At 48.5% G+C, this 12,049-nt stretch overlaps 1 protein-coding gene across 2 annotated transcripts in view; it reads right to left on the minus strand.

The window, feature by feature from the left end:
- The window catches only part of LOC138261138 (uncharacterized), a 295,522-nt gene that overhangs the window by 243,425 nt on the left and 40,048 nt on the right, over positions 1-12,049 (minus strand). For both annotated transcript variants that reach the window (XM_069209818.1, XM_069209819.1), the window contains exon 3: positions 416-542. In XM_069209818.1, the coding sequence (XP_069065919.1) occupies positions 416-542 (127 nt within the window). The remainder of the gene's footprint in view (positions 1-415; positions 543-12,049) is intronic.

The following is a 12,049-nucleotide window of genomic DNA, read 5'->3' on the forward strand; positions in this document are numbered from 1 at the left end:
TTCTGAGAGGTCCAGACAAAGTGAAGATGCATGATGTTCCAAGATTATACTGTACCACAGGATTTAATACTAATCAACTGATCCAGCACTGAGCTGGGTCCAAGAAGCAAGGGCAGGCCATTTTTACTGCAGTACAGCAGGAGTATTGCAAACCTAAAATGCAGTAAAAAGAATAGGTGTGCAACCAGATACAACACAATGTAAGGAGGTAATAGAAATTAAACCCAAATGGTATTAAACATCACTTACAGTAGTTTTTCTATATTTGACATACACAGTCTGAATCCAAGAAGGTGGTGAAGGTCAAGTGTGAAGGCCAATGCAAGTTCCATAATGGGCAATTTAGCACATAACCACGTCCATGAACAAAAACACAATATCAACATACTAAATCATAAATAGGTTATTTGCTTACACAAATGGATGTGCTGTACAGTCATAGCGTGCGTGTGGCATCACATTCCCACTTCTAGTAAAAGTAATAGCTAGTTCCTCATCCAACACCAATTCTTCAGAACGCTTCTCCTCTACCATAGATTTCTCTGCAAAAGAAAAAATAATGCTGCATTAGCCATAGGGCAGCCATATGATAGCTAGCTTTTTTAAAGCGCCAATAATAACTGTTGACATATAAGTGCATTCTGAGTTATTATTCTAACCTGTCTTTTTAGAAAACAAAACCAATCATTTCCATGAATCTTTGGTGTGTTTTCCTTGGCTACTTCCTAATTTTCTCACTCAAATTTGATAATTTTGTGGCATTTGCAGGATTTGGGGAAAATGTGATCTGTGGAAACTCAGCAGGATTCTGAAATAAACTACTGTGAATGCCGTTAACAGTTGCTGATCGTTGGAGCGGAGCCAAGATGGCAGACTGAGTGGACATCCTTGATGAGAGCACCGGTGGACCGCAGTTAATGGGACTCCCACCCCCTTTCCTCTGTTGCATTCAGGAGCCTCACCTATGGGGTCCGCAAATCACTGATGCAGACACTGACGGAGCGCCAGATAGGAGATATAGCTAAACAAGCTCCACACCATGGAGGCGGTATTTGGAGGAGGGACATGGACTACTGGGTGACTTGGATGAGGCCTGCGCTGCCCTACGTAAACATAATTATAAGAAATACACAGGGGGGGGGGGAGAGAAAAGAGAGAGAGAGAGAGAGAGAGAGAGAGAGAGAGAGAGAGTGGGGGGGGAGAGAAGAGAGAGAGAGAGAGTGGGGGGGGAGAGAAGAGAGAGAGAGAGAGTGGGGGGGGAGAGAAGAGAGAGAGAGAGAGAGAGAGAGAGAGAGAGGGGGGAGAGAAGAGAGAGAGAGAGAGAGAGGGGGGAGAGAAGAGAGAGAGAGAGAGAGAGAGAGAGGGGGGAGAGAAGAGAGAGAGAGAGAGAGAGGGGGGAGAGAAGAGAGAGAGAGAGAGAGAGAGAGAGAGAGAGAGGGGGGAGAGAAGAGAGAGAGAGAGGGGGGAGAGAAGAGAGAGAGAGAGAGAGAGAGGGGAGAGAGGGGGGAGAGAAGAGAGAGAGAGAGAGGGGGGAGAGAAGAGAGAGAGAGAGAGAGAGAGAGAAAGAGGGGAGAGAAGAGAGAGAGAGAGGGGAGAGAAGAGAGAGAGAGAGAGAGAGAGAGAGGGGAGAGAAGAGAGAGAGAGAGAGAGGGGAGAGAAGAGAGAGAAGAGAGAGAGAGAGAGGGGAGAGAAGAGAGAGAGGGGAGAGAAGAGAGAGAGGGGAGAGAAGAGAGAGAGGGGAGAGAAGAGAGAGAGAGAGAGAGAGAGAGAGAGAGAGAGAGAGAGAGAGAGAGAGAGAGAGAGAGAGAGAGAGAGAATATATGAATTATTAGCCATGTATAGTAAGGCATTTGACACTGCGATGTTGCCTGTCCCGCTAAGGGAGGCCTATTTAGTGGTTCCGCCTAAATCGGGGAGGGATCGAAAAGACTGTGAATCATACCGACCATTGTAAACGATTAATGTGAAGAGAAAATTTTGGGGAAGATACTGGTTCATCGTTTGGCAAAGGTAGCGGGGTGCTTATGCATCTAGATCAGGCAGGATTTGTGGGTGGTTTCACTACCACCACCAACATCAGGAAAGCATTTATAATCACTGAACAGATCATGAGAGGGGAGGAACCTAGTACCCTTACTAGCTTAGACGCTCATAAAGTGTTTGATAGGGTTGACTGGGTATTCATGGACCAAATATTACAACGTTATGGTGTGGGCGCTACCCACTTGAAATGGGTGCGGCTCCTGTATATAGATAGCAAAGCCAGGGTGAAAATGGATACTATGATGTCAGACTGTTGGTCAGTGGAGAGAGGGACCAGATGGCAAGGATGCCTCCTTTCGTCACTGATTTTTGCCCTGATCATCAAACCTCTAGGAGGCTGATACGAAACAGACATGAGGGCGACGGAGTAATGATTAGACACAGGCGGGAGATCATCTTCCGGTACGCCAATGATATACTGCTGACCCTAAAGGGACCCAAGTACTTCATGGTCCACAGTCAATGGCACAATAAAGTGAGGACACCTTTGGGGTGAAGACAAGTCAGTACTACACCCTCTGCTGTCGGATGAAACGGTGGATGGTACTCTTCCTAATATATGGGTACAACGAATCCTCTCAAATATCTGGGGGTGTATCCGAGTTGCAACTTAAATGAAACATATGAAACTAATGTGAGGGCCTCGTGGAATGGAGTGTACATAAGTGGCAGCGGTTCCCGATATCTCTCATGGAATGCATAGCGGTTAGTAAAATGATTATTCTGCCCAGAGTCTTGTATGTGTTGCAGCACATGCTGATGCAGGTTCCGGATGCATGTTACTGACACCTTGACTAGATGCTTCAGCTACTATATTGGGCCAATAGGAGAGCGTATATTAGCCTCAGAGTGTTACAGTTACCATGGGAAAGTGTAGGGCTACAGGCTCCAAACTTCAGTGTGCACTACTGAGCATCGCATTTGCAACGTGTGCTGGCATGGCTATGGAACAGCATAGTGACCTTTGGCTGAGACTGACAAGACCACATCGGCTTTTGGCTTTACACCCTTAGTTCCCAGAAAGAAGGGAGGGGCCCTTCCACTACAGGTCAGGACCATATTGAATATATAGGAACAGGCTTCTAGAACAGATGGGGATGCATAAAATATATATACATATATATTCACAAAACCTGATACCATGGTGTAGGAAGGTGGCTCTGTATATACTATTTCAAAGTAAGAAATAGTGTGCACAGAGTCCAAGGGTTCCCCTTCGAGGTAAGATAGTGGCAAAAAGAGATAATTCTAATGCTCTATTTTGTGGTAGTGTGGTCGAGCAGTAGGCTTATCAGAGGGTAGTGTTAAGCATTTGTTGTACACACACAGGCAATAAATGAGGAACACACACTCAAAGACAATTCCAGACCAATAGGTTTTTATATAGAAAAATATATTTTCTTAGTTTATTTTAAGAACCACAGGTTCAAGATTTACAAACAATACTTTAAATTAAAGGTATTTCACTTAGGTACTTTAGGAACTTTGAATTATCACAATAGCATGTACAGGTTTGGCACAAATGGCAATAAGCTATTTTAAAAGTGGACACAGTGCAAAAGTCAACAGTTCCTGGGGGAGGTAAGTGAATGTTAAGTTCATAGGTAAGTAAGACACTTACAGGGTTCAAAGTTGGGTCCAAGGTAGCCCACCGTTGGGGGTTCAAGGCAACCCCAAAGTTACCACACCAGCAGCTCAGGGCCGGTCAGGTGCAGAGGTCAAAGTGGTGCCCAAAACACATAGGCTTCAATGGAAATAGGGGTGCCCTGGTTCCAATCTGCCAGCAGGTAAGTACCCGTGACTTCGGAGGGCAGACCAGGGGGCACCATCGGGGGGTTGCAAAAAGCAGGCACAGAAAGTACACCCTCAGCGGCACAGGGGCAGCTGGGTGCAGAGTGCAAACAGGCATTGGGTTTTCAATAGGAATCAATGGGGAGACCCGGGGGTCTCTTCAACGATGCAGGCAGGCACAGGGGTGCCTAGCCACCACCTAGGCTAGGCAGAAGGTCGCCTGGGGGTCGCTCCTGCACTGGAGTTTGGTTCCTTCAGGTCCTGGGGGCTGCGGGGGCAGTGTGGTTTCCAGGCTCCTTGAAGGGTTCCTTGAAGCAGGCAGTCGCAGTCAGGGGGAGCCTCTGGATTTCCTCTGCAGGCGTCGCTGTGGGGACTCAGGGGGGTCAACTCTGGCTACTCACGGGCTCGCAGTCGCCGGGGAGTCCTCGCTGTAGAGTTAGTTTTCCGCAGGTGAGCCGGGTGCAGATTGGAAAGTCTCACGCTTCCGGCGAGAAACGTGTGGTCTTTAAAAGTTGCTTCTTTGTTGCAAAGAGTTGCAGTTTCTTGATCAGGTCTGCTGTTCTCTGGAGCTTCTTGGTCCTTTAGATGCAGGGTAGTCCTCTGAGGCTTCAGAGGTCGCTGGACCCTGTTGGATGCGTCGCTGTTGCAGTTTTCTTCGAAGTAGGGAGACAGGCCGGTGGGGCTGGGGCCAAATTAGTTGTCGTCTCCGTCTTCACTGCACGGCTTCAGGTCAGCAGTCCTTCTTCTTCTTTAGGTAGCAGGAATCTATCTTCCTTGGTTCTGGGAGCCCCTAAATACTCAATTTAGGGGTGTGTTTAGGTCTGGGAGGGTATTAGCCAATGGCTACAGGCCCTGAGGGTGGCTACACCCTCTTTGTGCCTCCTCCCTGTGGGGAGGGTGGGCACATCCCTAATCCTTTTGGGGGAATCCTCCATCTGCAAAATGGAGGATTTCTAAAAGTAAGAGTCACCTCAGCTCAGGTCACCTTAGGGGCTGTCCTGACTGGGGAGTGACTCCTTGTTTTTCTCATTATCTCCTCCAGCCTTGCCGCCAAAAGTGGGGGCAATGGCCGGAGTAGCGGGCATCTCCACTAGCTGGGATGCACTGTGGCGCTGCAACAAAGGGGATGAGCCTTTGAGGCTCACCGCCAGGTGTTACAGTTCCTGCAGGGGGGAGGTGAGAAGCACCTCCACCCAGTACAGGCTTTGTTCCTGGCCACAGATTGACAAAGGCACTCTCCCCATGTGGCCAGCAACATGTCTGGTGTGTGGCAGGCTGGCAAAAACTAGTCAGCCCACACTGGAAGTCGGGTATGTTTTCAGGGGGCATCTCTAAGATGCCCTCTGGGTGTATTTCACAATAAAGTGCACACTGGCTTCAGTGTGTATTTATTGTGCTGAGAAGTTTGATACCAAACTTCGCAGTTTTCAGTGTAGCCATTATGGTGCTGTGGAGTTCGTGTATGACAGACTCCCAGACCATATACTCTTATGGCTACCCTGCACTTACAATGTCTAAGGTTTGGCTTAGACACTGTAGGGGCACAGTGCTCATGCACTGGTGCCCTCACCTATGGTATAGTGCACCCTACCTTAGGGCTGTAAGGCCTGCTAGAGGAGTGACTTATCCATGCCATAGGCAGTGTGAGGTTGGCATGGCACTCTGAGGGGAGTGCCATGTCGACTTAGTCATTTCTCCCCACCAGCACACACAAGCTGGCAAGCAGTGTCTATGTGCTGAGTGAGGGGTCACCAGGGTGGCATAAGACATGCTGCAGCCCTTTGAGACCTTCCCTGGCATCAGGGCCCTTGGTACCAGGGGAACCAGTTACAAGGGACTTACCTGGGTGCCAGGGTTGTGCCAATTGTGTAGACAAAGGTACAGTTTAGGGAAAGAACACTGGTGCTGGGGCCTGGTTAGCAGGTCCCAGCACACTTTCAAATCATAACTTGGCATCAGCAAAGGCAAAAAGTCAGGGGGTAACCATGCCAAGGAGGCATTTCCTTACACAGCCCCTCCCCCCCCCCCCCCAAACGAAAGAGGATGAGACTAACCTTTCCAAAGAGAGTCTTCATTTTCTAAGTGGAAGAACCTGGAAAGGCCATCTGCATTGGCATGGGCAGTCCCAGGTCTGTGTTCCACCATAAAGTCCATTCCCTGTAGGGAGATGGACCACCTCAACAGTTTTGGATTTTCACCTTTCATTTGCATTACCCATGTGAGAGGTCTGTGGTCAGTTTGAACTACAAAGTGAGTACCAAAGAGGTATGGCTCCAGCTTCTTCAGGGACCAAACCACAGCAAAGGCCTCCCTCTCAATGGCACTCCAACGCTGCTCCCTGTGGAGTAACCTCTTGCTAATGAAAGCAACAGGCTGGTCAAGGCCATCATCATTTGTTTGGGACAAAACTGCCCCTATCCCATGTTCAGAGGCATCAGTCTGCACAATGAACTGCTCGGAGTAATCTGAAGCTTTGAGAACTGGTGCTGTGCACAAAGCTTGTTTCAGGGTGTCAAAGGCCTGTTGGCATTCTATAGTCCAGTTTACCTTCTTGGGCATTTTCTTAGAGGTAATTTCTGTGTGGGGTGTCACTATGGATCCATATCCCTTCACAAACCTCTTATAGTAACCAGTCAAGCCAAGGAATGCCCTGACTTAAGTCTGGGTTTTTGGAGCTACCCAGTCCAGAATAGTATGGATCTTGGGTGGGAGTGGCTGAACTTGGCCTCCACCTACAAGGTGTCCCAAGTAAACCACAGTACCCTGTCCTATCTGACATTTGGATGCCTTGATAGAGAGGCCTGTTGCTTGCAGGGCCTGCAAAACCTTCTTCAGGAAGAACAGGTGATCCTGCCAGCTGGAGCTAAAGAAAACAATATCATCAAGATAAGCTGCACTATAGGACTCCAAGCCAGCAAGGACTTGATTCACCAACCTTTGGAAGGTGGCAGGGGCATTCTTTAAGCCAAAGGGCATTACAGTAAACTGATAATGCCCATCAGGTGTGGAGAATGCTGTCTTTTCTTTTGCTCCTGGTGCCATTTTTATTTGCCAGTATCCTGCTGTCAAGTCAAATATACTCAAGTATTTGGCAGCACCCAATTTATCAATTAACTCACCTGCCCTTGGAATGGGATGGGCATTTGTCTTGGTGACAGAATTAAGTCCTCTGTAGTCCACACAAAACCTCATCTCTCTCTTGCCATCTTTGGTGTGAGGTTTGGGGACTAAGACCACTGGGCTAGCCCAGGGGCTGTCAGAGTGTTCAATGACTCCCAATTCCAGCATCTTGTGGACTTCCACTTTGATGCTTTCCTTAACTTGGTCAGACTGTCTAAAAATGTTGTTTTTGACAGGCATGCTGTCTCCTGTGTCCACATCATGGGTACACAGGTGTGTCTGACCAGGGGTTAGGTAAAAGAGCTCAGCAAACTGTTGTAAGACTTTCCTACAGTCAGCTTGCTGCTGGCCAGAGAGGGTGTCTGAATAGATCACTCCATCTACGGAGCCATCTTTAGGGTCAGTGGAGAGGAGATATCAGGGAGAGGTTCACTCTCAGCTTCCTGGTCCTCGTCTGTAACCATTAACATGTTTACATCTGCCCTGTCATGAAAGAGTTTGAGGCGGTTCACATGGATCACCCTTTTGGGGGTCCTGCTAGTGCCTGGGTCTACCAGGTAGGTGACCTGACTCTTTCTCTCTAGCACTGGGTAGGGGCCACTCCATCTGTCCTGAAGTGCCCTGGGTGCCACAGGCTCCAGAACCCAGACTTTCTGCCCTGGCTGAAACTCAACCATAGCAGCCTTTTGGTCATACCACATCTTCTGGAGTTGTTGGCTGGCCTCAAGGTTTTTACTTGCCTTTTCCATGTACTCTGCCATCCTGGAACGTAGGCCTAGTACACAGTCCACTATATCTTGCTTAGGCTCATGAAGAGGTCTCTCCCAGCCTTCCTTCACAAGAGCTAGTGGTCCCCTTACAGGATGGCCAAACAGAAGTTCAAAGGGGGAAAACCCTACTCCCTTCTGAGGCACCTCTCTGTAGGCAAAAAGCAGCCATGGCAAGAGGACATTCCATCTCCTTTTGAGTTTTTCAGGGAGCCCCATGATCATGCCCTTCAATGTCTTGTTGAATCTTTCCACAAGACCATTGGTTTGTGGATGGTATGGTGTGGTGAATTTGTAAGTCACCCCACACTCATTCCACATGCGTTTCAGGTATGCTGACATGAAGTTGGTACCTCAGTCAGACACCACCTCCTTAGGAAATCCCACTCTGGTAAAGATACCAATGAGTGCTTTGGCTACTGCAGGGGCAGTAGTAGACCTAAGGGGAATTTCTTCAGGGTACCTAGTAGCATGATCCACTACTGCTAGGATATACTGATTCCCTGAGGCTGTGAGAGGTTCAAGTGGACCCACTATGTCCACACCCACTCTTTCAAAGGTGGCCCCCACCACTGGAAGTGGAATGAGGGGGGCCTTTGGGTGTCCACCTGTCTTACCACTGGCTTGACAGGTGGTACAGGAGGCACAAAACTCCTTTACTTTCTGGGACATGTTGGGCCAATAGAAATGGTTGACTAAGTCTTGGTTTGTCCCAAATGCCCAGCAAGTGGAATATCATGGGCTAAGGTCAGGATGAACTCTCTAAACTCCTGAGGCACTACCACTCTCCTAGTGGCACCAGGTTTGGGATCTCTTGCCTCAGTGTAAAGGAGTCCATCTTCACAATAGACCCTATGTGTTCCACTGATTTTTCCTTTGGTCTCTTCAGCAGCTTGCTGCCTAAGGCCCTCAAGAGAGGGACTTGTTTCTTGCCCCTTACACAGCTGATCCCTTGTGGGTCCCTCTGGGCCTAAGAGTTCAATCTGACAAGGTTCCAACTCCATGGGCTCAGTTCCCTCAGAGGGCAGAACTTCTTCCTGGGAAGAGAGGTTCTTTTTCTTTTGCTGTGTTGAAGCTGGTTCCCCAGTCTTCTTTCCTTTTCTCTTGGAGGGTTGGGCCATTATTCCAGGCTCCAACACCTCTTTTTCCCCCCGAGCCTTGCACTGTGCCCTTGTCTTGACACACACCAGTTCAGGGATACCCAGCATGGCTGCATTGGTTTTGAGTTCTACCTCAGCCCATGCTGAGGGCTCCAGGTCGTTTCCAAGCAAACAGTCTACTGGGATAACAGAGGAGACTACCACCTGTTTCAGGCCAGTGATCCCTCCCCATTCTAAAGTTACCATAGCCATGGGATGTACTTTAGTCTGATTGTCAGCGTTGGTGACTGGATAAGTTTGTCCAGTCAGGTATTGTCCTGGGGAAACCAGTTTGTCTGTCACCATTGTGACACTGGCACCTGTATCACTCAGGGCTTCTACACTAGTCCCATTAATTAAGAGTTGCTGCCTGTATTTTTGTGCATATTAGGGGGCCAGGCAGCCATTGTGGCCAAGTCCACCCCACCATCAGAAACTAATGTAGCTTCAGTGTGAACCCTGATTTGCTCTGGGCACACTGTTCATCCCACCTGGAGACTGGCTATTCCAGTGTTAACTGGAGTAGTAGTAGAAGTGGAACCTTTCTTGGGACAGGCCTTGTCTCCAGTCTGGTGTCCCTGCTGATTACAGCTTCGACACCAGGCATTCTTGGAATCAAAGTTTTTACCCCTGTACACAAAATTGGATTGTGAAGAGGCTTTGGACCCTCCCTCCTGAGCAGGTTTTTGGGGCCCTGTAGAAGACTCTTTACTTTTACCCTTGGATGTCTCAACACTCTTCCCCTGGGGAGTCTTTGTAACCCCTTTCTTTAGGTCACCTCCTGCGGGCGTCTTGGTCACCCTAGTCTTGACCCAATGGTCTGCCTTCTTTCCCAATTCTTGGGGAGAGATTGGACCTAGGTCTACCAGATGCTGATGCAGTTTATCATTGAAACAATTACTTAAAAGGTGTTCTTTCATAAACAAATTATATAGCCCTTCATAATCATTTACACCACTGCCATTAATCCAACCATCCAGTGTTTTGACTGATAAGTCAACAAAATCAGCCCAGGTCTGGCTTGAGGATTTTTAGCCCCCCTGAACCTAAACCTGTACTCCTCAGTTGAGAAACCAAAGCACTCAATCAGGGTAGCCTTCATGAGGTCATAGGATTCTGCATCTTTTCCAGAGTGTGAGAAGTCTATTCCTACACTTTCCAGTGAACATTTCCCAAAGGAGAGCACCCCAGTGAGATTTGTTTACTTTTCTGGTTGCACAAGCCCTCTCAAAAGCTGTGAACCATTTGGTGATGTCATCATCATCTTCATATTTTGTTACAATCCCTTTGGGGATTTTTAGCACGTCAGGAGTATCTCTGACCCTATTTAAGTTGCTGCCACCATTGATGGGAGCTAAGCCCATCTCTTGTCTTTCCCTTTCTATGGCTAGGAGCTGTCTCTCCAAAGCCAATCTTTTGGCCATCCTGGCTAACAGGAGGTCATCTTCATTAAGGCTGCTCTCAATGCTTCCAGAGTTGCTGGACTCCCCTGTGGGAGAAGCAGCATCTCTGACTATCACGTGTGGAGTCAGGGTTGGAGGAACCCTGTTCTCCCTAACTAGGAGTGGAGGTGGGAAATTTTCCTCCCCATCACTAGCTTCCCCCTCTGTAAGGGTATCTTCAGAGGGGTTGTGTTAGAATATTTATCTGGATATTTGTAGATCAACACAATAAAAGAGGCAATAAGAATTTGTAGAAATATCACTGAAAAGTGATATAAAGTGTCTTCAGTCTTTAAAAAGCAAACAAAGTCTCTTTCAAGCACAAAGTACCTGGTTTGGAGTGGAAAATCTCCGCAGAGGAGCACATGCGTGGAAAAATGGTGTGTGTGTGTCGGTTTCGCCCCTTCACACACGGACTTGCGTCGTTATTTTCAACTCGGGGAAGAAGTGCAGCGCTTTTCGCACGCGGGCCGACTCGTTCGCGGGATTACCAGATGTCCCAGGCTCTGTGCGTGGATTCCTCGGCTTGTTATCTGGCTGTGCGTCGTTCCGGGAGGCTGTGCGTGGAATTTTCCTTCTCACGGCATACGTCGCGTCGATTTCCTCTCTGGAAGTCGGGCGGCGTTGTCCCTGCGAGGCCGTGCGCCGAAGTTTCGGTCGCACCGTAAGCGTCGCGTTGAGCAGTGTCGGTGTGCGTCGATTTTCCCACCGCGGAGCAAGCTGTGCGTAAAATTTTTCGGCGCACGAGGAGTCCAAATGAAAAAGAGAAGTCTTTTTGGTCCTGAGACTTCAGGGAACAGGAGGCAAGCTCTATCCAAGCCCTTGGAGAGCACTTTTGCAGCCAGACAAGAGTTCAGCAAGGCAGCAGTCCTTTGTAGAAAGCAGACAGGTGAGTCCTTTGAGCAGCCAGGCAGTTCTTCTTGGCAGGATGCAGGTTCTGGTTCAGGTTTCTTCTCCAGCAAGTGTCTGAGGTGGTAGGGCAGAAGCACTGTTTTATACCCAAATGTGCCTTTGAAGTGGGGGAGACTTCAAAAAGTGGCTTAGAAGTGCACCAGGTCCCCTTTCAGTTCAATCCTGTCTGCCAGGGTCCCAGTAGGGGGTGTGGCAGTCCGTTGTGTCAGAGCAGACCCTCCACCCTCCCAGCCCAGGAAGACCCATTCAAAATGCAGATGTATGCAAGTGAGGCTGAGTACCCTGTGTTTGGGGTGTGTCTGAGTAAATGCACAAGGAGCTGTCAACTAAACCTAGCCAGACGTGGATTGTAAGGCACAGAAAGATTTAAGTGCAGAGAAATGCTCACTTTCTAGAAGGGGCATTTCTAAAATAGTAATATTAAATCCAACTTCACCAGTCAGCAGGATTTTGTAATACCATTCTGGCCATACTAAATAGGACCTTCCTACTCCCTTCAGATCAGCAGCTGCCACTTCAACAATGTGTGAGGGCAGCCCCAATGTTAGCCTATGAAGATAGCATGCCTCACAGTAGTGTAAAAACGAATTTAGGAGTTTTACACTACCAGGACATGTAAACTACACAGGTACATGTCCTGCCTTTTATCCACACAGCACCCTGCTCTAGGGGTTACCTAGGGCACACATTAGAGGCAACTTATGTGTAGAAAAAGGGGAGCTTGAGGCTTGGCAAGTACTTTTAAATGCCAAGTCGAAGTGGCAGTGAAACTGCACACACAGGCCTTGCAATGGCAGGCCTGGGACAAGGTAAAGGGGCTACTTGAGTGGGTGGC

Source organism: Pleurodeles waltl, chromosome 10 (assembly GCF_031143425.1).
Source record: "Pleurodeles waltl isolate 20211129_DDA chromosome 10, aPleWal1.hap1.20221129, whole genome shotgun sequence".
Lineage (NCBI taxonomy): Eukaryota > Metazoa > Chordata > Amphibia > Caudata > Salamandridae > Pleurodeles > Pleurodeles waltl.